Genomic DNA, 26000 nt, shown 5'->3' with positions numbered 1-26000 from the left:
TTTAGTAATGGGTCCTAAGAAAAAGCAAAGCATTTAAATAGCTATTATTGCACAAAACCCGTGGGAATGAATGCTGCTTCTTTACCAAAAATTCCCACACTGCAAGTACATTAGTGATCCCCGAGAAACAAAAATGCTGTTCATGGAAAAACACTGAGTGATATGTACTCTCATTTATTCTGAGAACAATCACATATACTCATTCATTCATCTGACATTGGTCGAGAACTTCCTAGGTGCCAGGCACAGTGTGCTAGACCTATGAAAGCATCTCCTGTGATAGCATTCATCACAGATACCCTTGATACTTGGTTTTTTATCTAAATAAAAGAAACCTACCAATGATGAAACATACAACTTTCCTCTAGTTCCTAAATGCTTCCTCACCCCTTCCCAACCCTAGCCCCACTATCATGATCCCAATTCTACCTGACAAATCTGGCCAGACTAGAGGATGTACACTGGTACAAATAGGAATTGGAAACACAGGGAATCCAGGATGGATGATCCCTTCAGGACAAGTGCTGAGAGTGCTGATACCGGGAAGGTGGAGGGGAAGTGGGTGGGATGGAAAGGGGGAACCGATTACAAGGATCTACATATAACTTCCTCCCTGGGGGATGGACAACAGAAAAGTGGGTGAAGGGAGACTTTGGACAGTATAAGATATGACAAAATAATAATAATTTATAAATTATCAAGGGTTCATGAGGGACAGGGGAGAAGGGAAGGAGGGGGAAAATTGAGCTGATACCAAGGGTTCAAATAGAAAGCAAATCTGTTGAGAATGATGATGGCAACAAATGTACAAATATGCTTGACACAATGGATGGATGGATGGATGGATGGATTGTGATAAGAGTTGTAGGAGCCCCCAATAAAATGTTTTTTTTTTAAAAAGAAGTCTACCAAATGCTAATTCTCCATGAAACTTGCCAAATGCTAATTCTCCATATTCAAAATGCCCCTTAAGAATAATTATTTAAAGGTAAAATTACCTTGCTTTGCAGAAAATAAAAATATTCATTTGTTGGTATAGACATTTTCTCTCTAACAATTATTTACACATCTGTGTCCAGGATTAAGGGTAATGAAATTCAACTACAAAAATGAGTAAATAATACATAATTGTAGGGCTGGGATTTAGTTATTTCAAGTGGTTGCTCCTATATTCACCTTTTTGTTTTTTAATCTTTTTGTCGGCATTATTGTTATTGACTGCAAATGCCTCACTATGTTTGCTGCTTGGAGTGTGATTTGACAAATTGATATGTATGTTCTAAGGCAGTGGATGAGCAGCTGAGGGCCTGTGGGCACAAGAGAGATGCTGACGTCTTGGAGCTGTTCCTTTCTCGAAAGTAAGTGTACCTGGGAGAAAAAGAGACACACTCTTTTATCTTTCACAGAATCAAATGCCCAATGAATTCTTCCTCCTTAAGGGTAACCAAACACCACGTTCTAACCACTTTACTTTTCATTGAGGTTGACAATTTCTATTGGAAAGGCAAAAGATTGAAGTGGATGAAGACAAAGATAGGGCGTTAGGCTGAGTTTCAATCCCAATTCTCTTGTCCCTTGGAGTGACTTTGAGCAATTATGTTAACAGTTACTTGATTTAACAAATAGCAACGTAGGATTCCACTTAAATTTGAATCGTAGAGAAAAGAGAATGCATTTTTTTACTAGAACCATATCTCCCTTGATATATGGAACACTTGTTGTTTCTCTGGCTTGCAAACATAACTGGCTATTTTCTCCTTCCTCTGTCTGCCATATTCACAGCCCACCTTCTTCACAAACTTGTGATGACTACACACGTGAGCAAATGTGGCAGCTGGCAACGGAAACTAGGTCTATCAGACCTCCTCTGTTTTCCCTATTTCCAGGAAGACACAAGCCCCAGGGTGCATCCTTCTTTACCTAGGCTGACATCAACCGCTCCTTCCATGCCCCTCTGCAACTATGCTGGCTGGGTAATTCCTTGTAATGGCCACACAGAACTCACAGCCAAGACTCAGGGCCAAGGGGCTTTTTATAGAAGTTAATAGGTTACCACGAGTCAAGAGCAGCATAAGGACACAGTCACTGGTCTACTCAGCTAGCATCCAAGTCTCTAGTTTTCAGCCTCAGCCACATGCTTCCTTGCCTCAGGAGGCACCCTGCCTGTCACTCCATCTCTCCATTCCATAAGCTCAGGCCCATGAGAAGGTGTTCCCCATGGATTCACGCTGCTCTTCTGAGTCTCTGGTCTCCCTCTGCCATGCTTCACGGTGCTCTCCCCAGAGTCCTTTCTTTTTCCTCTCTGTCTTTCTGCTCTGCTTCAAAAACGGCTCATCCCCATAGCCAGGGGCTGGTCATGAAAACGGGCCGATCCCCTCTGTTAGTGATGCATGCCCTATTTGCGTAGTGGGACTTAGAGACTTGGGTAGAAGAGCCAGAGGAAGAAATTCCATTCCACCACAAAAACCTTCGCGTCGTGGGGCCTGCTTCTCGGTAATCTTACTACTGTTGATGTTATTCATATGATTAGACTCACAAACCCCATACTCATTTATTAGTAGATGAGAAAAGTTCTTCCTTGCATCAACAATTCCTCTTGGTTTTACTCAACTCTCTAAAATAGGGGATGGCGAAGTGATCTGTCCTACAGGGCAGTGTTTTTTTTATTTTTTATTTTAACAATTTATTGGGGCTGATACAATTCTTTTCACAGTTCATACATATACATACATCAATTGTATAAAGCACATCTGTACAGTCTTTGCCCTAATCATTTTTTTCTCTTTTCTTCTTTTACATTTTATTAGGGACTCAAACAACTCCTACCACAATCCATACATATACATACATCAATTGTATAAAGCACATCCATACATTCCCTGCCCCAATCATTCTCAAGGCATTTGCTCTCCACTTAAGCCCCCCGCATCAGGTCCTCCTTTTTTTTCCCCCCCCTCCCTCCCCTTTCCCCCCCTCCCTCATATGCCCCCGGCAATCCATACCTCGCTATTTTGTCATATCTTGCCCTATCTGGAGTCTCCCTTCCCCCCCTCTCCGCTGTCCCTCTCCCAGGGAAGAGGTCACATGCGGATCCCTGCAATCAGTTCCCCCTTTCCAACCCACCCACCCTCCACTCTCCCAGCATCGTCCCTCACACCCCTGGTCCTGAAGGTATCATCCACCCTGGATTCCCCACACCTCCAACCCTCACATGCACCAGCGTACAGCCTCTGTCCTATCCAGCCCTGCAAGGCAGAATTCGGACCATGGTAGTTGGGGGGAGGAAGCATCCAGGATCTGGGGGAAAGCTATGTTCTTCATCGATACCACCTCACACCCTAACCAACCCATCTCCTCCCCCAAACCCCTCTATGAGGGGATCTCCATTGGCCGACACTTGGGTTTTATCCTGCTCCCTGAGACAGAAACCAGAGGAACGGGAAGTGGTAGGCTCTGTAGGTTTGGGCTCCGACCTCCTAATAGTCCCTGGTCAAAAACTCACACCTCCTGACACCACAGTTTGTATTTTAATAACAATGGGGCCCTGTTCCTACTCGTCTTTTCCTCCCTCCATGATTTCGACCCTGTGAATTACCTGGATTGTTTCAGAATAGGCTCGGCATAATTTTTACTCATAGTCAACCTATGGACATTAGCCACTTTCTAAGGAAAATGTGATTTTATTAAACTCTTCTTTTCAATTATATATATCTCTGAGGAAAACTTTAGTAATAACGTGACTTTTGTGAATAATGATTTTTAACTTGTTGGAACACAGAAGTCTTCTCATTTGGATCTGATTAGGAAGTGCTTCAAGTCCTCCTCCCTTTCGGCAAGCAAGGATGTCACTTGAACTTCCAGTATGTCCTCTCATTTTTTTTTAAACATTTTATTAGGGGCTCATACAACTCTTTTTTTTTGTTTTGTTTTAAACGTTTTATTAGGGGCTCATACAACTCTTATCACAGTCCATACATATACATACATCAATTGTATAAAGCACATCTGTACATTCTTTGCCCTAATCATTTTCTTTTCTTTCTTTTCCCTTTTCTTTTTTTACATTTTATTAGGGACTCATACAACTCTTATCACAATCCATACATATACATACATCCTCTTATTTTTTTAATGCTTTTGGAAAAGTTCGTGTTTTGTCCTTTAATCCTTCCTTCTTGTAGCTTGAGGACGGGATTTTTTCCTTCAGTTTTCTCCAGTGTGAGGAATGCTCATTACGGGATCGTTAATGAGCATCATGACAAATGAAGAAAGACTGAAGTTGTGAAGAATCTCCTTTGACTTGGGACCGCACTCAAAACGGCAGCACCCAGGAAATCAAATGTCTTACTGCATCGGGCGGATCTACTAAGAGAGACCTCTGAAAAGTATTAAAAACAGAAGAAGAAAGAAAAATGGTCATTTTGAGGACTGCTAAGGTACACTTGACCCAGGTGTGTGATTTCCAGTTGCCTCACGTGTATGTGAAACCTGGGTAATAAATAAGGGAGACCTTAGAAGAATTGATGCATTTGAATTATTAAAGATATCTTGTATTTCCAGAAGAAGGGGCAAATCTATTTTGGAAGAAGTACAGCCAGGATGCTGCTTACAAGTGAGGGTGGAAAGATTTCATCTCATGTACCTTCACATGACATCAGGAGGAGTCAGTCAAAGGAAAAAGACATCATGCTTGATATAGAGAGGAAGAAGCCCGAGGCCCTCAACAGGACCGATGAACACGGCGCAATGATGGGATCCAACCTACGGACCATTGTGAGGATGGCCCAGGACCAGGAGGTGGTTCATTCTGTTGGATGACCTATCGCTATCCCTCAGAACCAACTCAGCGATACCTAAAACAACAACAGTACAGCGGGGGAAATATCTTAGCAATGAACTTGACTCTCTGGGTAGCAAGAAGGGAATAAATATCTGGCCAATTTGAGATATTAATATTCACATATATATGTTAGGCCAGAATAGGTACAGTAAGAATTCTGACACATTTAAGGCCATGCATTTTTTAAGATCAATTCTTTTTACAGAATGATAAATGTTCTATGTGATTAAAAGCTTACAACACCAAGCCTGTCCTGAGGTTTACCACTGTGTGCACTCACCATTCATCATGTGCTAAGTAGATACTAATAAACTACTTTAACGTACTAACACGAAATTGGGTATATTGATTTTCACTTGGATCTTCATGTGTGAAGGAAAACACAGTTTATATACTAAGAATACTAGGCATTTAGTCCAGCTGGTATTAAAAAAAGTGAATTAAGCATCTTCCCAATGTGTCCTTGAGAAATCATAAAGTGATGACGGTATATATATATATATATATATATATATATATATATATATACACACGACAATAGTGTTGACATTTTAGTGTCAGCACAAGCTCGTTGCCCTCATTAATAGCAGAATTACTTTTCATTGTCTCAGATCACCTCACCTAAAAACATAGCAGCCTATTATTGGTGTAGAGCAGATTTATGAACAGAATGAACCCTTCGAACTTAAAAGAGTCAAATTGCCCCTCAGAAATGAACAGCTTGATAGTTTTATCTAATAGCTAAAAATTCAGCTCTGATAATATAAACCCAAGAATATTAAGGACAATAATTTGACACCGTTGATATTTTAAAATATTAATGTATTTGTACTTATTTTTTTGAGGTGGCCACAGCAAGTCGCCATGAACTTAAAAACAACAGAATACATTTCTATTGTCTCAGCATCCCAGAGGCCACGAATCTGACATCAAGGCGCTGGCAGTGTTCTTTCCCTTTGGAAGCTCTGGGCAAGAAAGCACCCAGTGTCCCCTCCCTCGCTTCTGTGGCTGCTGGCCACGCTGGCTGTTCCAGGGCTTGTAGATGGTTCGCTCCAGCTTCTGCCTTGGATTTCACATTGCCTTCTGTTGGGGGTCTGTGTGTCCTAAACTGTCCCTCTTCTCCCTCTGGTAAGGATCATTGGGTTCAGGGCCCACCTTAAAGCTAAGATAATTTCATCTTAAGGTCTTTGTCCGGCATTGAATCACTTCCATCTGGCATTTCTAGCCATGACTATCTATGGCTCTTATATGGCTTTTCTAACTCTCCAAGTGACTAACTGGGCCACCGTCTTACAGGGGTGATTGGTCAATTTATTACGTAAACAGAGCGACTGATAGTCTGCCAGCGTGACTGGACTACTTACGAGTAATGTTATGAGTGATGAGTAAGTCATTGATGGTTAAAGGGCTTGGTCAGTTCTTGGTCCTGCTGGAGGACCATGCCTTGAGATGGACATGAATAGGCTTCTATAAGGGCCAGGCCCACACATGTTCAACGGGCTCTCCATATCATGAAGTTTACCATGGAATGCACCCTTTGTGCTGCCTAGACCCTGCCAGGAAGAGTGTTCCCAGTGGAGACTGAGATGTTGAGAAACAGTGGCAGGGGACTGGGAAGCCCGCGGAGCAAGGGGCTTGCTTACCTAGAAAGCAAAAGCTAATCAATCGCCTTTGGGTAGCAAACCTGCTAGTGTTACTAAATTGCTATAATATTTGCCATGTAGGGTCAAGGCCCGAGTTTGCCTGTCCAAGGGTTGCCTTGGAGGATCTTGCACAGAATTCTTCCTACAGCAGGATGGAGTCGGTTGGCTCTAGGCAAGAAGCTTGCTAACAGAGCTAAATGGGTGGTAGCACTTCCTGGTGCCGGGCAAGGGTGGCCTGAGGGTTTCTCCTGCAGGGGCTTCACACTTGCCTCAAGGCCCGGGAACCTGGCCTGCAGGAGGGCACCACAGATCCAAGCTGCAGGACAGAACCCTACAGCAGAAGCCTCACAGCAAACCCCAAACCTCAGAAGCTGTGCAGGCCCCTACTCAGTGTAATGTGGTCACACCCTGGGGCCTACACTACAGGAAGTGTGTGCCAAGTAACAGAGAAAGAACACAGACCATGAGTGGAAGGGCAAGCATTTACCCTTTAAGATTGATGTTATTGTTTACTGTTGGCTTTCTACACATCATAACAATGACTTTCCCCTTTGCCAACACATGCAAATGTCTCCAGTCTGCCTCAATCACAGATGAACATGGCGCAGCACCCACTGAACAAATGCTCAGAGGGGCAGTTTCAAGAAGTTCATGGAAAAATCAAATTAAACGGAAAATGAAAAATGTTCACAGACTTCTCTTTTAACTTCTTTTTGGGAACGGGGTGAGGAAGCCGAGCAGATCACTTTCCCTCAACAATTCATGGGCATTTTGTTTGATTTCATTCACTGTGATCCCTGCAATGGCCCATCGCTTACCCTACTTTCTCGCCGTGTGTCCTGTTTCCAGTCTTCCTTCTTTCTGAACCCTTGGAACTTTGTCACTGAGTAAATCTCGCCATTGTTATCGAGAGGGTGGCATGGTCTCTGCAGTGTTACTGTTGCCCTTTATAGAGCCACCTTCTGAAAACTGAGCCACGCGGAGGGTGGTGGGGGAGTTCACTTGCAGACTTGAAGGGTGACAAAAAGGCATGTTGTCTGGTTGGTTCCACCAGTCCCTACTCGACTGGTGAGCCGGGCCCTTTTTATGATTTGGAGTTTTCTTCCATATTTTCCTCCCACTCCAGCAACTTCAAACCTGATCACTTTCAGAGATGTTGGCAGTGGTGTCGGGCACCATTCAGTTCTTCTGTTCTCAGGGTCTTGAAAACTGATTTTTGAGTAGTCTATTAATACATTGAACTTATTTTTTCATATGCCTTCCGTTTTCTCCAAACCGAGAGAGACCAGTCAGTGCACTTGAGATTGCTGCTCATGAGCTTATAAGACCCCAGTCACTACTCACAAAGTAGGATGTAGACCATCATGTCTGTGGACTATGATAGGCTAGTTGACCCTGGCATCCCCCAAGACTGTGGTCTGAAGCACTCAGGCCCCTGTGACTCATTCCTTCAAGGTGTTTGGTTATGTCTAAGAAGTTTCCGGAACTTGTCCCATGTGCTCCACCATGTTCATGGGCATATTTCCAGCAAAGTAAAAATACATGGGTGTGAATTCATTGGCACACACTCATTACCCTTCCCATAGCTGGTCAGCTCACATGTCTACCTTTGCATCCATTTGTAGATCTCCACTATCTGTACACAACAGTGTCACCTCTGCTGCCTTTCATTCGTTGCCCCTCTCCCAATGTCTTTTTCCCTGGCTCCATCTTCTTCTGCTGACCTCCCACTTATTGCATAGTGTCTTCCTTTTCCTACAAGTTAACACGTGCCTCTCTTCTAGCCGGTAATTTACCCGCCCTTTTCCTCCCACCCCTTTCCCACAAACGTTTTGAACCTCCTTTGTGAATGTCTCCTTCCCAGCAGCCGTATGGCGGCCTGAAAGTTTGCGGTACAGCTTGTCTGCATGGGCAATATCGCTAGACAGGCGTGTACATACAGATCCAACGGTGTGTCCAGTGGGGTGCGATGGAAGTTGCAACGTGGCATTTTGAAAGCACAAGGGGAAACCCCTTTGAGCAAGCCTCATTCCAGGAACTAATGAGTCATTTGTTGGGCTTCGAGTAGTAGCCGGCCCAGCTGCATCTGGAATCGAGCACTTAAGCAGATGCCTGCGTCTGTGGCTGAGTGGAGAGAGATCATGGAGACTGACCAGGCAGCAGCGTGTCCGGGGGCAGATGGCAAAGCTTCCCTGGCTTGCAGCTGGCACCCACTGACCAAGACGAGAGTGAGGAAGAGAGCTGTGTACAGCAGCCGAGATCCAAAAAAGTAGGCGCTGATGCACAATTTTCTGGAAAGATTAGGACTTTAGAGGGGGAAAGAATAAATGAACAAGGAATACTGCATGGTTAATGGCTATCCCTTTGCCCACACTGTGCATGTGTCGCCCGTGTCCGGGTTGAGCACAGAGGACGGTGGTGGTCGTGGGACAGTTGATGTCAGGGGTGTACTGCCTCAGTCCCAGCAGTCAGAGAGGGCTGTCAATTTGTGGCAATGCAGACAGACAGAGCATGCCGTCCTTAGCTAAACTACATCTGAAGTTCTATTTCTAAATCAAGTCTCCTCACCAGCATTGGGGAGGACCTGCCTTCTACGGTGCACAGGCTGACCGGAGTAGAGCTAGAATCAATCGCTCCTCACAACTAGGGGGAGGAGTTAAGAGTTGGGTATATCTTGTTGGGGGGGTGTGGGGCGGGGGCAGAATTCCATCTACTACAGTATTAAAAATGAGTTTTATAGCCTGTTCTGGTGGAAGTCCCCTAACTGGGGTCTGAAATTCTCTGATACCACCATGTAATGACACTTTTTATCACGAGAAGAAATGAAACAAATATCCAAGATCGTCCTTACCAAGGTCCACATGCACCTTCCCAGTAATAAGATACGTATGTGCCATGACAGAGGTGAAAGTAAATCTCTTGTTGCTTTCCTGGAGTCTGAAAGGTTTTGTTGGGCTAGACAATGGGGAAGTGTTCAAAGGGGGGGGGGGCTTTAAAGGGACATGAGCATTTATTTTATTTTTTTTTTACATTTTATTAGGGGCTCATATAACTCTTATCACAATCCATTCATATACATACATCAATTGTATAAAGCACATCTTTACATTCTTTGCCCTAATCATTTTCTTTTTTTCTTTTCTTTTTTTACATTTTATTAGGGGCTCATACAACTCTTATCACAATCCACACATATACATATATCAAGCACATCCATACATTCTTTGCCCTAATCACTCTCAAAGCATTTGCTCTCCACTTAAGCCCTCTGCATCAGGTCCTCTTTTTTTTTTCCCTCCCTCCCCGCTCCCCCCTCCCTCATGAGCCCTTGATAATCCACAGATTGTTATTTTGTCATATCTTGCCCTATCTGGAGTCTCCCTTCCCGCCATTCTCTGCCGTCCATCTCCCAGGGAGGAGGTCACATGTGGATCCTTGTAATCAGTTCCCCCTTTCCAACCCACTCACCCTCCATTCTCCCAGCATCGTCCCTCACAACCCTGGTCCTGAAGGTATCGTCCACCCTGGATTCCCTGTGCCTCCAGCTCCCATATACACCAGTGTACAACCTCTGCCCCATCCAGTCCTGCCAGGTAGAATTCGGATCATGGTAGTTGGGGGGAGGAAGCATCCAGGATCTGTGGGAAAGCTGTGTTCTTCATCGGTACTACATCGCACCCTGACTGACCCATCTCCTCTCCTAAACCCCTCTATGAGGGGATCTCCAGTGGTCGACACTTGGGCCTCGGGTCTGCACTCTGCACTTCCCCCTTCATTCACTATAGTATATATATATATATATATATATATATATATATATATATATATATATATATATACACACATATATACACACACACATATATATATATATATATTTTTTGCATGATGCCTTATACCTGGTCCCTTTGGCACCTCGTGATCACACCGGCTGGTGTGCTTCTTCCATGTGGGCTTTATTGCTTCTGAGCTAGATGGCCGCTTGTTCACCTTCAAGCCTTAAAGACCCCAGACACTGTCTCTTTCAATAGCCGGGCACCATCAGCTTTCTTCGCCACATTTGCTTATGCACCTGTTTGTCTTCGGCGATCGTATCATGGAGGTGTGCAGTCAATGATATGATTTTTTGTTCTTTGATGCCTGATAACTGATCCATTTGGGACCACGCGATCACACAGGTTCGTGTGTTCTTCCATGTGGGCTTTCTTGCTTCTGAGCTAGATGGCCACTTGTTTATCTTCAAGTCTTTAAGACTCTAGTCACTATCTCTTTTGAGAGCCGGGCACCATCAGCTTTCTTCACCACATTTACTTGTTCACCCTCTTTGGCTTCAGCAGTTGTGTCGGGAGAGTGATCCAGCAATATTTTTGTGTGACGGTCCTTGCTCCCTGCAAGGATGAACAGATGCTCATTTATGGGAAGGGGGAAAAAAGAATCTCAGCACAACTTTGCTAGCCATTTTCTCACCAATGTCGTTTTCCACTTTCTTAAACCTTGTTGTCTAATAAGTTGTCATGATAGTTACATGTCCTTTGAGAAAATCTACGGAGAGCACCCTTAGGAATCCCAAAACAGTCACCCCAAACTTCTCAGCTGACTGACCTCTTTGGTTTGAATTTAAGTGACCCAGCCCATCCCCTCAGAGGCCACTGTTTTGATCCAATGTCTTTTTGGAAAGAGCCCTAAGGAGGCTAAGACAGTGTATTACTGAGATGATTTCTCTGCAGCCATCCACTGACCACAGACACATAGTGAAACACATTTTATTTGAAATATACTTATCCCCCCCCCCCCAGAGGAATGCTTTATTTACTTATCTTTATATATGTATAGATGTTTGTGTCCACAATTTCTACCCCGCAAGCAAAAGAAAGAGATCTGAATACTCCAGAGAACCTGGGCCAAATGGCCACCTATGCTCAGTGTAAGCACACCTGTGTATTTCTGACAGCTACCTGCCCTAGCCCCGCTATGGCTACACCTTCCCTGAATGAGCTACACTAGTTACAATTCCCACTCGGACAGTGAACGTCCTAGATAGCTGGGTAATATGTTGTTGACCCCATAGCTAATCAACAATAAATAGAAAATAACAGTTTTCTGCTACTTGGTGTCTGCAATTTCTGTCCAGTTTGACTAAGGTGGGGGATCAACCCCCAAATAAGCCCTATGCAGAAAATGTTGAAGCACAGGTTAATTGCATTTTACACATTTATTTTCAAAGTCCAGTCTCTTCTATGCTTGTTTTTCCACTGCCCTTTCCCCCAAAATGTTGTGATACTTTCATAATCTGGTGTCAATGTGAGAATTAAGAGTGTAGGGGTGGAGACTAGCCTGTCAATCGGGATATAGCTAATGAGGCCGCTGTGTGGGCAGGGCCTTCTCCTGAGGATTCTGGGAACTCTGGTTTTCCTCCCTGGGGGCGACAGACCTCTTTTCTTCTTCTTCTTCTTCTTCTTCTGCTTCTTCTTCTTCTTCTTCTTCTTCTTCTTCCTCCTCCTCTCTGTCTCTCTATCTCTCTGTCTCTGTCTTGACTCACACCCTGCGATACATTGCAGCTGACAGGACACATGGAGCTACCCTAGTGCCCTGAGCAGGAGGAACCACATGGAGAACCCCCTGCCAGTGCTGAGATGCTTGCAATGCCACTGGATCTACAAGATTTCCCACCCACTGGCCTGTGATCTTCCTGTATTAGGCATCATGCATATGTTGTTTCATGAATCTGAAGAAGACTTTATAGATTGGTATCAGACATATGGGCTAATATCGGACTTATGGACTTGATCTGGACTGGGCTGGGTTGTTTTCTTAATATTCAACTGTTCTTGTATATAAAGCTCTTTCTTGTACATATATGAGTATCCATGAATTTGTTTCTGTAGTCTATCCTAACACAAATGTATAATGAGATATAGAGGCCTGTTAATGTGATAAAATGCTTTCCTTTAAAAAATAGCTTTGTCTACAAAATTTTAATCCAAATTAAGTTAATGGCATCTCAGAAATTAGCAGATAAGTGGGCCATCATTTTTCGAAGGGCAACGAGAGATATCTTTTACCACCAAAACATAATATTTGTATGTTTAGTCTGACCTAGGAATAAACGGGAAATCGCAGCCCTCTCCATCAAGCCTAAAAGCTCTGGTGGCATAGTGGTATGATTTGGGTTGCTAACTACAAGACCACCAGTTCAAAACCACAAGCTCACTCCTCAGGAAGAGAGGAGGCTTTCTATTCCCGTAAAGAGAGTCTCAGAAGCGCACAAGAATAGTTCTACTCTATGCTATAGGGCCGCTCTGAGCTAGCATCAACTGGATAGCAATGAAAGTTGGAGGAGTAAATTAAGTTACAAATGCTCACATGATTTGTCTTTGTTCTTCTAGGGAACTCACAGATGTGATTGATCTTTCAAGGTTTAAAAAATTAAAGTATTTATGGCTTCATTGTAACAAGGTAACATTGTATTTTATCTTTAAATGACTGTTTAATTAATTATTGTTCTTAATTTTGTGTTCCTAATAAGCCTGATATTATTTTTTACTACACGTGATCTTAGCCAAAGGGCCAGGAAGCGATAAACCTGATATTTTAAAAGTATTTTTTATTCTATGCTTCTACTTGAGATTTAGGTAAGACACCATATATGTGTACATTTAGAAGCACAATTTGTGAACTATATGAAGACTGCATAGTTTGCTTTTCTCTCTAAAAGCCTTTGGAAGCTTCTCGGTGGGAGCAATTTCATCTTACTTTGTTAATACAAACGCTTAGGGTCTGGGTCCCCGTTCAAAAAGGAGAATGCCCACAAATAGCATGAAATGTCAGTGTAAGGAGCCCAGCGGGGCTAACAAAACAATGCGACTCGGAGGCAGACAGGATAAAAGAGACCAGGTTGATTGGTCAGAAAGAGACAGGTGGGACCCTCAAGAATATGACCCTTCACCTTGCAAATCTAGTACTGAACCCATCAATATTTAATGGGGGAACCATTAAACACCTCCCACCCTAAATGCTCGCCTTTAGCCAGTCCACACTGTACCTTTGAGGCTGTGGTACTGATAACTGAGGAGCTCCCAGCCTTGGCACACTATTGGGCAGGATCCCTTGAAAATGCTTCAGGTCAACGTTCCTGCTGGTTCCACATTCTTTTCTGAGGACTCACACCTTTGACCTGCTGTCTCAGGCCAAGGCAGTTGGCTACCTCCCAGATGCTACATGAGCCAATTTAGCTTCCCCAGGAGGTGTTAGACACCAGATCACTGTGTTGCCAACCAGAAAGAACACTGCTCAAGTGCATTGAGTGTGTGGCCCTTAAAGTTTCTGTTAGGCAGGTAGGGTTGAGGAAGCAATCACAATTGACTTACTCCATGGCAGTAGCGGCTTCTGCTTCCACCACTTCTCTCTTAGGAGGAGCTTCCTTAGGGTTCCAAACGCAAGACGAAACCGAAATCCAAACCCAAATAAGCAGTCCTATTAACCGATTAATAAGTGATCATCAACGTTCAGACATTTGAATTTCCAACATCTTATGTTTGTTATAAATTGAGCCCAATCTTAACATTTTAAATGAAAACTTTCAAATCTCTGCTGATAAAAAATTATAATAAATTGAGTTTTTATAAGTATCTTCCTGTCAGACAGGACTTTCTACTCCCGTGAAGAGTTACATCTCAGAAACCCACAGGAGCAGTTTGTGCTGCCCTATAGGGTCGCAATGAGTTGGCATTGACTCGATGGCGGTGGTTTTCTTCCTGTCAAGCAGTAGTCCACCTTAACAAGGAATCTTTAAATAGCCACATGTATGAAAATATTCAACACTTCATTATGTTTTGACTCTTTTTTTTAACATTTTATTAGGAGCTCATACAACTCTTATCACAATCCATGCATATACATACATCAATTGTATAAAGCACATCTGTACATTCTTTGCCCTAATCACTCTCAAAGCATTTGCTCTCCACTTAAGCCCTCTGCATCAGGTCCTCTTTTTTTTCCCCCTCCTTCCCCGCTCCCCCCTTGTTTTGACTCTTTTGTTAACCAAATGAGTAGAAAATGAAAGTGCTTCTAGTATTAACAGTAAGCATACGTTTTATAAGCTTGGAATAATTTCTAACAGAACAAACACAAATATCTTTGAAGCCTAAGCAACTAACAATTGAATTGGAACGTGCTAGAAGCACTTAAGGACATTCAAGTTCAAAAATACCCTGGGTCGCAATGTGTGACCTCGGATTAGAAAAAGCCGAGACTCATAGGGATGGTGAAAGCCTGGGTTCTCCGTGCGTGCTCCTTGGACTTAAACTGGTCGTCTGGCATTCCACGTTGGATAAAAGAAATGTGTAAATGTTAGAAATATGTCTAAAAGGGAGAGATATAATTAAGGAGTTTGTAAAATTTTTGGCATGCTGTGCATGTGTTCTGTTTAAAAGCCTATAGGCTCCTCTTCTTCACCTTGGCATTCCGATATTTTATACAATGTTTCAGATCAACATTTCTAGCTGGGTCCACATTCTGTTCTGTGAACTTACATTGGTGTAAGTCGATCTATTTGCTCACCTTGGGACACTTTCAGTCTAGAAACCCAAACAAGGTCTTTCGGCTTTAGGGAATTTTCTTGAAACATTACTGAATGTTTCCTCTCTTGTCCATGCATGGTTCTGTATTCCTAGCACTTCAAGTGAGCAAATGCTGCGCAATTAACCAGGTCCGACCACTGTGCTACCTGTCCTGTCTGAGAGTTTCCTCACCGTTCCCTTCTAGCTGTCATATGAAGTTTGAAATGTCTGTGTAGTGCTTTTAAGTTCAAAGGCCTATTGTTCTACTCTTTAAGTCCTTTTCTTATGTTACCTTTGTCATTGTTGTTTTATATATAAAAGATCCTATCTAATCTCTTCACACACAGCAGCGAGAGTAATGGTGGAGGCATCTTATTGTTGTTTGCTGCTGCTACTTCTGTATTTGTGTAGTATCTAGCTCCTAAAATTGATCTTGGCTCTAATTCTCCTTTTTTAAAAAAATGTGTTTTACATGTAAAAATGTTTGCCTTGACTTGTAAGGCGGGGTTGTCTAGAGAAACAAAGCCAGTGACACTCAGATGTATGTGATAGAACTTTATATCAAGAAGTAATTTGATATCTCAACCCAGTCCCAACTCAAGTGCAAGGAGTCCTCTTCAGACGCCTTCACTGCAGGTCAGTGATGCAGAAAGACACAGCAGGAAGCAGGGAGATTACAGGCCACTGGGTTCTGAGCCTTGTGGACCCAAGGTCAGTAGAGACATGGCAAGGCTAGGTCAGCTCTCCAGGTTGGGAGCCCACGTGGTGCTGTCCCTGGGGGTACATACACAGTTCCAGTGAAGAGGAGGAGGAAGGGCCAGAGGGAGAGAGAGAGAGAGAGAGAGAGAGAGAGAGAGAGAAGTTCACTTTTTCTGTCTTATAGAAAAGGCCACACCCCCAGGAAGGTTTCATCAGCTGTTAACCTGATTGACAGCTTAGACTTCACCCCTAGGCTTTCACACAAGGGCAAAGTTGACATAAGATCAACCCACCACACCTGAGATATGTTTGACTGTCTTCTGTTATTGAAAATGGGAATGTAAAATGTTCATCGGAAGTACTGTGGGGGTGTGGGGGGGCGGTTCACTAGTGAGCAAGACAATTTGACAGACAATACCGATAGTAACATTTTTAGTTTTCTACTGTTAGTCTGGTCAGATTCTTCGGAAAATCCTTTTCCAATCCCCTACCCGTTGGGTAAAGACCTGACTGTTACTGCTCTCAGTGGCAAGCTGGAGACAACGGGTTTGGGAGATTTCAATATTCCATGTGACTGTATTCCTCTATCTTCCTGTTTCTAGTAGGAGCCTTTGTGTAAGCGCTCAGAAGCTCTGTCTTTTTCTCTCTGTGGAGAAGCAACCTTCAGTGTTTAGATGTAGTAAAGGAAGCTCGATTCCTCACAGGTAGATAAATGGATGAGGGCATTTTCTAGGAATTGGAATTGCTTCTTAAATACCATATATGCTCGAGTATAAGCCGACCTGAATATCAGCCGAGGCACCTAATTTTACTATAAAAACTGCAGAAAAAATGTTCTAGCTTCCAATAGTCCTTTTGTAATCCTATCTCCTTTACCCTCTCTTCTAGTTATTCAATGTTTTAAACATATAGGTATGCCTAAGATTGGTTTCCTTTTTTTAGAATTTGCCTTTATTTCTGTTAATTCTATTACCACTTGACCATATGCTTTCTAACTTCCAAAATTTTATACCTGTTGTTTAATTTCATGTTCTTTCTGTCCTTATAAATATACATATTCTAAAACAATTCTGTTACTACCATTTTATTAATCAATTTTCTCTGCTGCATAAGCTTCTGTGTATAATTTTTAAGTTTTCTCCAATTCGAACATTCTGAAGTCCTGTTTTACCATATTTTATGTGTTTCAAAGTCATCTTTTATTCTGTGTGGGTTTGATGAACAGAGTTTCAAAGTTGACGTAACAAGCTAATAGCCTGGGGAGTTGTTACAGGGCAAGCGTGAGGACACTTAGAAATTTACCCAGATCACAAATGTCTTCTTAAAGGGGCTTGAGAGTCAGCCACCTGAGTCATTGATCAGAATCCTTCAAGGTAAAATAAATCCTCCTGAGATGGTTAATATCTTTAAACCTACGACCACCACCCGCCAAAAACATGAGAAATATAATAATTTACATCCATGGATCCATAGATTTTAAGGGAAGATAAGAGATGGTGCATTGGGAAGAAACAGGAAATGATGAGTTTGTCAGAGGTAGAGAATGACATCAGGAGAAAAAGAATTGGGGTTGAAGGCACCAAGAGCCAGTGCACGTGTTTGTATGATGGAGTTTAGTGTTAAGGTGCGGTATTTCTTTTAGTTTGGATTGAATGATAACCATACGCATTTCTCTAGATATACCTTGTGAAATACATAAGAAAACATCCTATGGGATGGAGGCAGGATAGAACGGTGCCTTAGACAGAGGTGTACCTAGGAAAACAAGCACCCATACTGTGCCCCAGTCCAAGCCCCTGACACCCTTAGAAAACGTTACCATAATAGAAACTCCAAAATATAAGTAAAGCTCATTAATGTTTAACTTAAAACATTATGGTACTTTATGAAAATTATATTGGCACCTCCCTTGCTTTCATCAATGACAATTGATCTATGATGTACTCAGTCATATTTTTTTAAATGTCTGCTCTCTCTACCCTCTGCTTTATTAGCAAGATCACACAGTCTCCGATGACCTCACTTCCAAAAATCAATCAGTTTCCATTGAGTCAATTCTGACTCTGATGACCCTGTAGGACAGAGTATACCTGTTCCATAGAATTCCCAAGGCTTTAAATATTTATGGGAATAGATATCCCTGCCTTCCTCCAGTGGAGTCCTTGGTGGGCTTAATCTGCTCACCCAGCAGTTAGCATCCCAGTGCATGACCTGCCGTAACACCAAACCTTACCTGCCTTGACTCAGAGAAGCTCCCAAGTAAGAAAGCTTTCATTTTAACTTGCGGAATGATCTCTCATAACTGGCCTTCATCGCTCTAATGGTTAATAGAAATCATTTCATGGTGCTTCCCGTAAACCTTACAGACGCTTCTAGTCTTGAAAACAAAGCCCGCCTGGGTTAAAGCGGTACTGTAAATGCAAGAAGCAGCAAGATCACCTGTGAATCAAGATTAGCTCAGATGGCTGGATCAAGTCAAGGGCGTGGCTTAAGCTGCACCTAACAGTTCACCTTCCGACTCTGGATGTTAATGACGTGTAGAGGTTTTTAGCTGGGACCATGGAGCCCAGGTCAAACTTTTGTGCCACCACATCCTGAGTGAGTAATGGTGGGCCAGTTACTTAACCCCTTTGGGCTTTGACTTCCTAATAGCACTCTTACCATTGCTTGAAGATTAAGCACACTGCCCAAAATGTCATAAGTACCCACTCCCCAAAATTTTTTCACTATACCAATTCCAATTCAAAGTAACCCTTTAAACAGAGTAGAACTAATCCTGTGGCATTCTAAGGCTCTAAATCTCGGCGGAAGTGGAAAGCTTCATTCTCCTCCCAAGGAAGGGCTGCCTGGTGGGTTTGAACTGCTGACTTTGTGAAGAGCAGTCCATCTCATAGCCCACTATGCCCCCAGAGCTCCTTGTGGTAAAACTACTTTCTGCTGATTATTTTTATTTGAATTCATCTTGAGTTTACTTCATGTCCGTTTTTTGGTTTTCTATGTCAGGCCAAATAATTGTGGTGTGTATAAGGCTAAGTCAAAATGTACTGCCATGAAATCATTGTTATTGGTGTTAGCCTCTGACTCATAAGCACCATGATGAATAACAGAAGAAAATGCTCTCTGGTCCTGTGCCATCCTAACAATTGTCACATTTGAACCCATTGTTGTATCCAATATGCAAATACTGAGTGTTTCCATCACTGTCAGTTTTTTGAAAGATTCCCATTAATTCCAGGGCTCTTGGTTTTCACCGACATCTTCAGTGTATCCTCACTCCTTTCAAAATCGTAAATCCTTGATCACATGCTACCACTTGAAGTGGTTGGATATTGACCAATTCTTTTTGATACATGTGGATTCCTTCCATCTTCTTTTGATACCCCTGCATCATTCAATATTTTCCCCATAGAATCCTTCAATATTATAACTTTGTTCTTGATTTTTTTTCTTCAGTTCTTTCAGCTTGAGATATGCTGAGAGTGTCGCTGGTTTCTTTCTAGGTCTTTGTACGTTTTACTATAATGTTTTACTTTGTCTTCTTGAGCTGCCTTTAAATTTTTCTTTTCAGTTCTTTCCTTGCATTCCTTCCATTTGTTTTGGCTGCTCTCTATTCAAGAACCAGTTTCAGAGTCTCTTCTGACATTCACTTTGGTCTTATACTCCATTTTGGTCTTTTTCGTGACCTTTAGTTTTCCCCATATGTTATGATCTTGATGTCATCCACCTGCTCAGCTGGTCTTCAGCATTAGTGTCCAATGTGTCAGATTTATTCTTGAGATTGTCTCTATAGTCAATTAGGATGCCCTTAAAGTCACATTTAGGCTCTCATGGATTGGTTTAAAATTTTCCTCAGCATCATGAATTTTCAGATGAACGACTGATAGTCTCTTCTTCATTTGGCCCTTGTCTTTGGTTTGACTGATGTATTGAGGTTCTTGTCTCTTCCCACACATGCAATCAATCTGACTCCTGTGTAATCTATCTAGTGATATTGAGGTGTATAGTCACTGTTTATATTGTTGGAAAATGTTTTATATTGAATAAACTACATGCAATCTCCAGCAAATTTTCTATCACTAAGACTGTGTCTTCCTTCTACTGTTGCTTCCAACTTTCAAATTCCAACCACCAGTCATTGCCATTTTGTGTCGACTGTATTTCAGACTGGAAAAATTGTAGAATTCTTCCATTTCCTTATCACTGGCTTAGTGGTTGGCCCATAAGTTTGAAGAATAGTTGTATTTAACTGGTTCTCCTGGTAGGCATATAGATATTATCCTATCACATATAGCATTGGATGTCAAGAATAATCATGAAATGTTCTTTTTGATGAAGAATGTACAATTATTCCTGGTGTAGTAAACCATATTATTGTCCAACTCCAAATGGCCAAGACCAGTCCATTGCAGCTCACCAATGCCTAGGATATCAATTTTTATGCATTCCATTCCACTTTGACTTCCAACTCTCCTGGAGTTTTACTTTATATATTCCACACTCCAGTTTTTAATACAGATTTGCTGCTCTTATTTTGTGTCATGCCCTTCATTTAAAAGGATCTGAAAGCTTTCCTCCAATCCCATCATTGAAGAGTCAGCTCTGCCCCAGTCATAGGTTCAGTGTCCAATAACTTAAGGGGCTACTCTTCTGCATGTTCTGCTGGTATTCATAAGATTTTCAGTGGCTAATTTTTCAGAAGTGAACTGCCTTTTCTTTTTTCACAGTCTAGTTTTTTTCTTTTTCTTTCTTTTTTTTTGCTGGAAGCTCTGCTGAAACTTGTTATCCCTGAGTTATCTAGTGTTTGTAATGCTGGGCAGCAAAGCTTCCAGCATCACAGAAATAATTAGGCCACGACTGCATGACAAGCTAATAGATGACTATGTACAAAACTCATAGAAACCTTTATTTTAAAAGCTCTCGAAATGTGAAGATCTGGTTTCTCAATATATTCTCCATCTACATCACTGCCCTTCTGAAGGGGCTGTTTTCACTCTACTCTTTCCCAAACAGTTCTTTACCCCTCCGTCTGCACCCTATCAGAACAACAACTTGGCAAACTCTGGCTGTGTTTCTTTTAAATGTTCTTGGAGCTGAGGGAATGTGGTAATCCACGAATGTGTTTCTCTAGTCTACCCAACCTAACACATTATGGTACCAGGAGTGGGGTACTGGAGAAACAGATAAAAATGGAAAGTAGATGTTTGTTTGACTTCTGCCTCATAGTAGTGTTTCTTCTTTGGCTATCCAGAAGTCAGATGTATCCTTGCAGTTTACTGAGTTGTTTTCTAGAAAGAATATGGGAAGTTAAAGCTTTGATTATTTTGTTTGGTTGTTGTTTTGGGTTATTCCTGTGTGAAATGGCAAAATGAATGTGATTAACATATACTTTGAGCTCAGGGGTAGAAATCACCGTTTGAGTGTCTCAGAAACCACGCTGCTTAAGGAAAATGGCTGACAGAAGGTCAAACTGGCTAACAGAAGGTCAAACTGACTGACCAAAAGCATGGGTCTGTTTTGATGCCTTCAGAGACCTAATCCCATATTTTTGCATAAGTAGAATGGTTTAGATAAGGATTTAGATAGCTAAATAAGGATTGAACTTGACTGTTTTAAGAATCAAGTTTATTATCTGATTCTATGCTGTTTATACTGATTTCTTATGCTTATTATTGTAGATAATATACAAATGTATACAAATGATTTTGGAGAAGTATGAAAATAGAGCTTGTAAGCCCACTTGTTTGGAGCCATTAATTGGATCATTAGATGGGTTTAGGACACACCAGCAGAGAAGTCTCTGAAAATAAAAGCCCCACCCAGTACTTTGAAGTATTCACGATATTTGCATTCCAAGAGACTTGCCTGGGGGCAAGCATGACAGATTGAAGATTTTTTTAAAAAAGGAACTCTTTGGATTTGAAATTTGAAATCTAGTGGTCTTTGTCAGAAACTGGAAAAAATCTGGAACCATGAAGAAACTTTCTTCTCTGGGACTGAATATTAAAATGATCCTGTGGGCAGGCTGAGATGCTTGCTAGGTGACCACCTGGATCTACTTGTTGAGTGGAAGTGGGAGAAATGCAGCAATAAAGAGACACCTTGAGTCTGGCCACGGACACTCATGGAACTGGTTCACAGGATCTAGAGGAGAAGACGAGAGCTGATTGGCTGGTCTGAAGTTTGTGGCCTAGCACAAGGGGGCTAGGGTTGCTGAGAGTTTATGATGGGGCCATGGTCTAAAGGCAAGGTGACCAATGGGCACCCTGTGGAGGCTGAGTGAGGCAGCTCACATTGAGTTGATCAGAACCTGACCAGATGAAGAGATTTTTGAGCCTGTGAGCTGGTGCATATTGCTGTTGACTTTATGGATGGCCTGTCCTGTTTTGACTTTGCTTATGGGTGCGGATTTCACAAGGTTCCAACTTCACATCAAAGAGTATGATTGTCTCCTGAGAGGACTAGATTGATGTAAGTGGGCAGTATAGAAATTGGATAGCCAAAATTGAGGAACAAAGGCATGAAGTGGTTGTCTTACAAACTTTCATAGGTGGGAGAATATATTCATAGGATTATAGGATCAAGGTGTAGGTGTGACTTAACTGCAATTGTTAAGCATAGATATTTGTGTTTTGATCACTTATAGAATATTATGTTTAAATGAGGGTAGCACATATTGAATTGTATGCATTTTTGTTTTATCCTGTTAAATACAGATATGATTTTATTATTGTTTGAAAATTATATATGGCTAAAGAGTTATGTGAAAGTGTTATATTGACAAGGGGTGGTCTGTAGTACTCACCTAATCTGGTGTCAATTTAAGTATATCAATCTGGAGATAGCCAATGAGACTTCTGTGTGGACATGGTCTTCTCTTGAGAAGTCTGGGAAATCTGGTACTTCCTCCTTGAAGGCAGAAGATACCTCTCTCTCTCTCTTTCTCTTTCTGTTACTCCCTGGGAGACATTGCAGAAGACAAGCCATATGGGTACAACCAAACCTCAGAAGCCAGAGAAGCCACAGAGAGACCCCTGCCAGCACTGAGATGTTTCCAATGACACTGGATCCAAAGACTTTCTGCCCAGTGGCCTATGATCTTCTGCATTCTGCATCATTGCATGTGTTTTTTTGAGTCTGAAGAGAACTGTAGATTGATATCAGAAATAGATATCGAAAATAGAGAATTATAGATTGATATCAGAAATATGGGCTAATAGCAGACTTATGGACTTGATCTGGACTGGGCTGGGATGTTTTCTCAATGTTCAATTGCTCCTGTTTATAAATCTCCTCCTTATACACATATGTGTATCCATGGATTTGTTTCTCTAGTCCACTCAGACTAACACAAGTAACAAAAAGAAATGTGAAATATTTAGATCAGCGCTGTAGTATGGATGGGCAAAGAAAGAGGGCTCTACTGTGCATGGGTGAGGCTGCTTCCCATGAAAGTTCTCATAGGACAGCTCTTGCAACCTCTGAAACATGAGCATATGCTTATTATATGATTTGGGAACCAAACAGACCTGTATTTAAAGCTTCACTCTGTTACTATGATCTCTGGACCTTGATAAAGTTTTTAATTTTTCTGGCTGTCACGATGGAGGAAAATGTCTCAGCACAACATTCCGGAGCTTTTTTTCATGAATGCGATTTTCAATTTTCTTAAAACCTCTTCCTAATAAGCCCGTGTGACTATCACTGAAGAGCTATCAGGATGTCCCCTTTGGCACTCCAAAAGGCAGCCATCAGATCCTTATGAGCCGACCTTTTCCTTTTGACTATAACTGACCCAGCAGATTCCTTTGGGAGCCACTGTTGATTGGACTTTTCTGCTCAGGAACCCCTCAGGAGACTGAGACAAGTGTATTATCACTGACATGTTTAAACACATTTTGCTTGGAATAAATGCATGCATTTATGAGCTGGAACCTTAGTTGTAATACTTTTTTGACTTATCTTTGAATTACATATACTTTTGGAAGCTTATGGTTTTTGCTCAATACTAAAAGACAATCAATTAATGGAACATTTTCCATTATTCAGACTAAAGAAATAATTCATTTCTAGATATTTTCAAAAGAATGTGTTTTAGGTGGTTTATGTGAAAGACTCCCAAAATTAAATAGCTCAATTATAATTTAATATATGCTTATCATTGGTTTGGGAATCAACCAGGCATGGATTAAATCTCCATTCTTTTACTCAGATGTCTGTACCTTGACTTCCTAATAAGTAAATTAAGATACTTATCTATAAGTGTTATATAGAAGGTTGCTATAAGTTGGAATTTACTTGACAGCAACTCACAACAGTAGCTTCAAACAGAGGATAAAATAAATGATATGGAGCTATTGTAAGAATCATGTTAGGTAATACATATCATGTTAGGTAATACATGTGAAAACATCTAGTTCAGGTCCAGCTCTCCCACAGCCCTCAACCACAAAAAAAAAGAAAGAAAGAAAAGAAAACCTCTTAAAAATGTGTTTGTCTCTCTTGTCTCAACTAGAGACAATTTTTACTGTAGGGAGTTGTTGGAAACATCTGGAGATGTTTTTTTATTGTCATAATACAGGAGAAGGCATCTGGTGGTGTTTCTAAATGCATAAATATAATAAAATTTTGTTTTAATAATTGTTTAAATAGCAGGACAATCCAAATTTCTTCTAACCCTATTGCTAAATCTTTATTAATACCTGGAAGCCCCAGTGGTATAGTGGGTATGCACTGAGCTGCTGACCACAAAGTCAGCAGTTTGAATCCACCAGCTGCTCCGAAGGATAAAGATGAGGTTTTTTATTTGTGCAATGATTTAAAAACTCAAAAACCTGAAAGAGAAGTTCTGCCTTGCCCTATAGGGTTACCATGAATTGGAATTATCTAGAGAGCCACAAGATTTTTATATTAAAATTTGTCTATTAAATGATAAAATATTCCTTAGAATAGTCTCTATTCCCTCTACTTCAATATTTTCTCACTGCCAGTACTCTGTTCTGGGCCACCTTCACATCCTCCTGAATCAGGCTAACACTCTCCTCACGTATCATCTCCTGTTGGTACATTCACTATCTCCTAAAATCCTTTTTCTACCCTGCCATTTTATTTGTAAAATACAATGGGGCAATAATATAGTTCTGCAAAAGATTGTTCCATAGCTCCCCAAAGTTCCCTTGATGCAACTTTTTCTCTGGCTGTCCAATTTCCCCAACAAGCAGTGTGATCCCATTAGTTTAGTAATTATAATCCAAGGCTATTATTGCTCTTCAGAAAACAATGTCTTTAACATCAAAATGAACCTGTTGGGTTTATGAGAATTTTCTTCTGTGTTAATGAGTAATTTACGGGAAATTAAAGCTTCAACTAATTAGTAATGTTCAGTTGATGTGTGGTTGGCAGGCAACTGGAAAAAAACACACAAAAAATCTGTGGTTTCCACTGGTGTCCTTTGCCTATGCTGATGTCAAGGGTGGCTAATATTCGAGCTGGAAGTGATGCGAGGGACAATGAGAGGGAGTGGGTGGATGCCAAACGGTACACAGGGAAAGTGGAGGTACAGCGATGGGAAGCCAACTGTGACCTACCTTCCTGCTTTGAATGCTTTCTTCTACCTGTGGGAAACATACGCAGTTTCCTACATGGTTTAAGAGCTGTGGTGAAATTATTGGCCACTTTCTTATCAGGAGTGTTGACTTCAGTTGGTGGAGATGAGTGTGAAAGAATGAGGTGAAAAGTAAAAGTAATTTAGGATTATTCAAATTAAGTAATTTGTTTAAATTAATAAAATTCCAAACTATGGATGCAAAGCTAAAACAACTTAGCTGTGAGAGGAATGCTAACTCATATGGCTTGGCTGAGACCTCTTCATGGAAGCCCCAAACAGTCTTGTGTAACTGGTCACAACAGTTCCAGTAGTCAGCTGTAATCAATAGATGACTGCGGTATAATGAAAACTTTGACTGCTGTGCATATGAAATATTCAGCACTCTCCATAATTATTTACTCCCTGACTCGCTCCATATTCACTAAAAAGGCATCACTTTTTACATTTAAATCACTTTATTGGGAGCTCGCACAGCTCTTAGCAAAATCCACACACACACATCCATTGTGTCAATCACATTTGTACATAGTTGCCATCATCATTTTCAAAACATTTTCAGAAAGTGATCATGTTTTATAATTCACACTGCTCTTAAAATGGTACTACCATGTTTCATGTTTACAACTCAAAAAACACTTTTATATTAAGGTTAT

The 26000-nt window shown here is 41.5% G+C and overlaps 1 protein-coding gene across 1 annotated transcript in view; it reads left to right on the top strand.

The window, feature by feature from the left end:
* Positions 1-26000, top strand: part of LRRC72 (leucine rich repeat containing 72) — a 68500-nt gene that overhangs the window by 17764 nt on the left and 24736 nt on the right. The window contains exons 2-3 of the mRNA XM_075557336.1: positions 1285-1358; positions 12870-12939. Coding sequence (XP_075413451.1) covers positions 1285-1358; positions 12870-12939 — 144 coding nt within the window. The remainder of the gene's footprint in view (positions 1-1284; positions 1359-12869; positions 12940-26000) is intronic.

Source organism: Tenrec ecaudatus, chromosome 9 (genome assembly GCF_050624435.1).
Source record: "Tenrec ecaudatus isolate mTenEca1 chromosome 9, mTenEca1.hap1, whole genome shotgun sequence".
Classification (NCBI taxonomy): Eukaryota; Metazoa; Chordata; class Mammalia; order Afrosoricida; family Tenrecidae; genus Tenrec; species Tenrec ecaudatus.
This window is presented reverse-complemented; position numbering and strand designations above follow the sequence as displayed.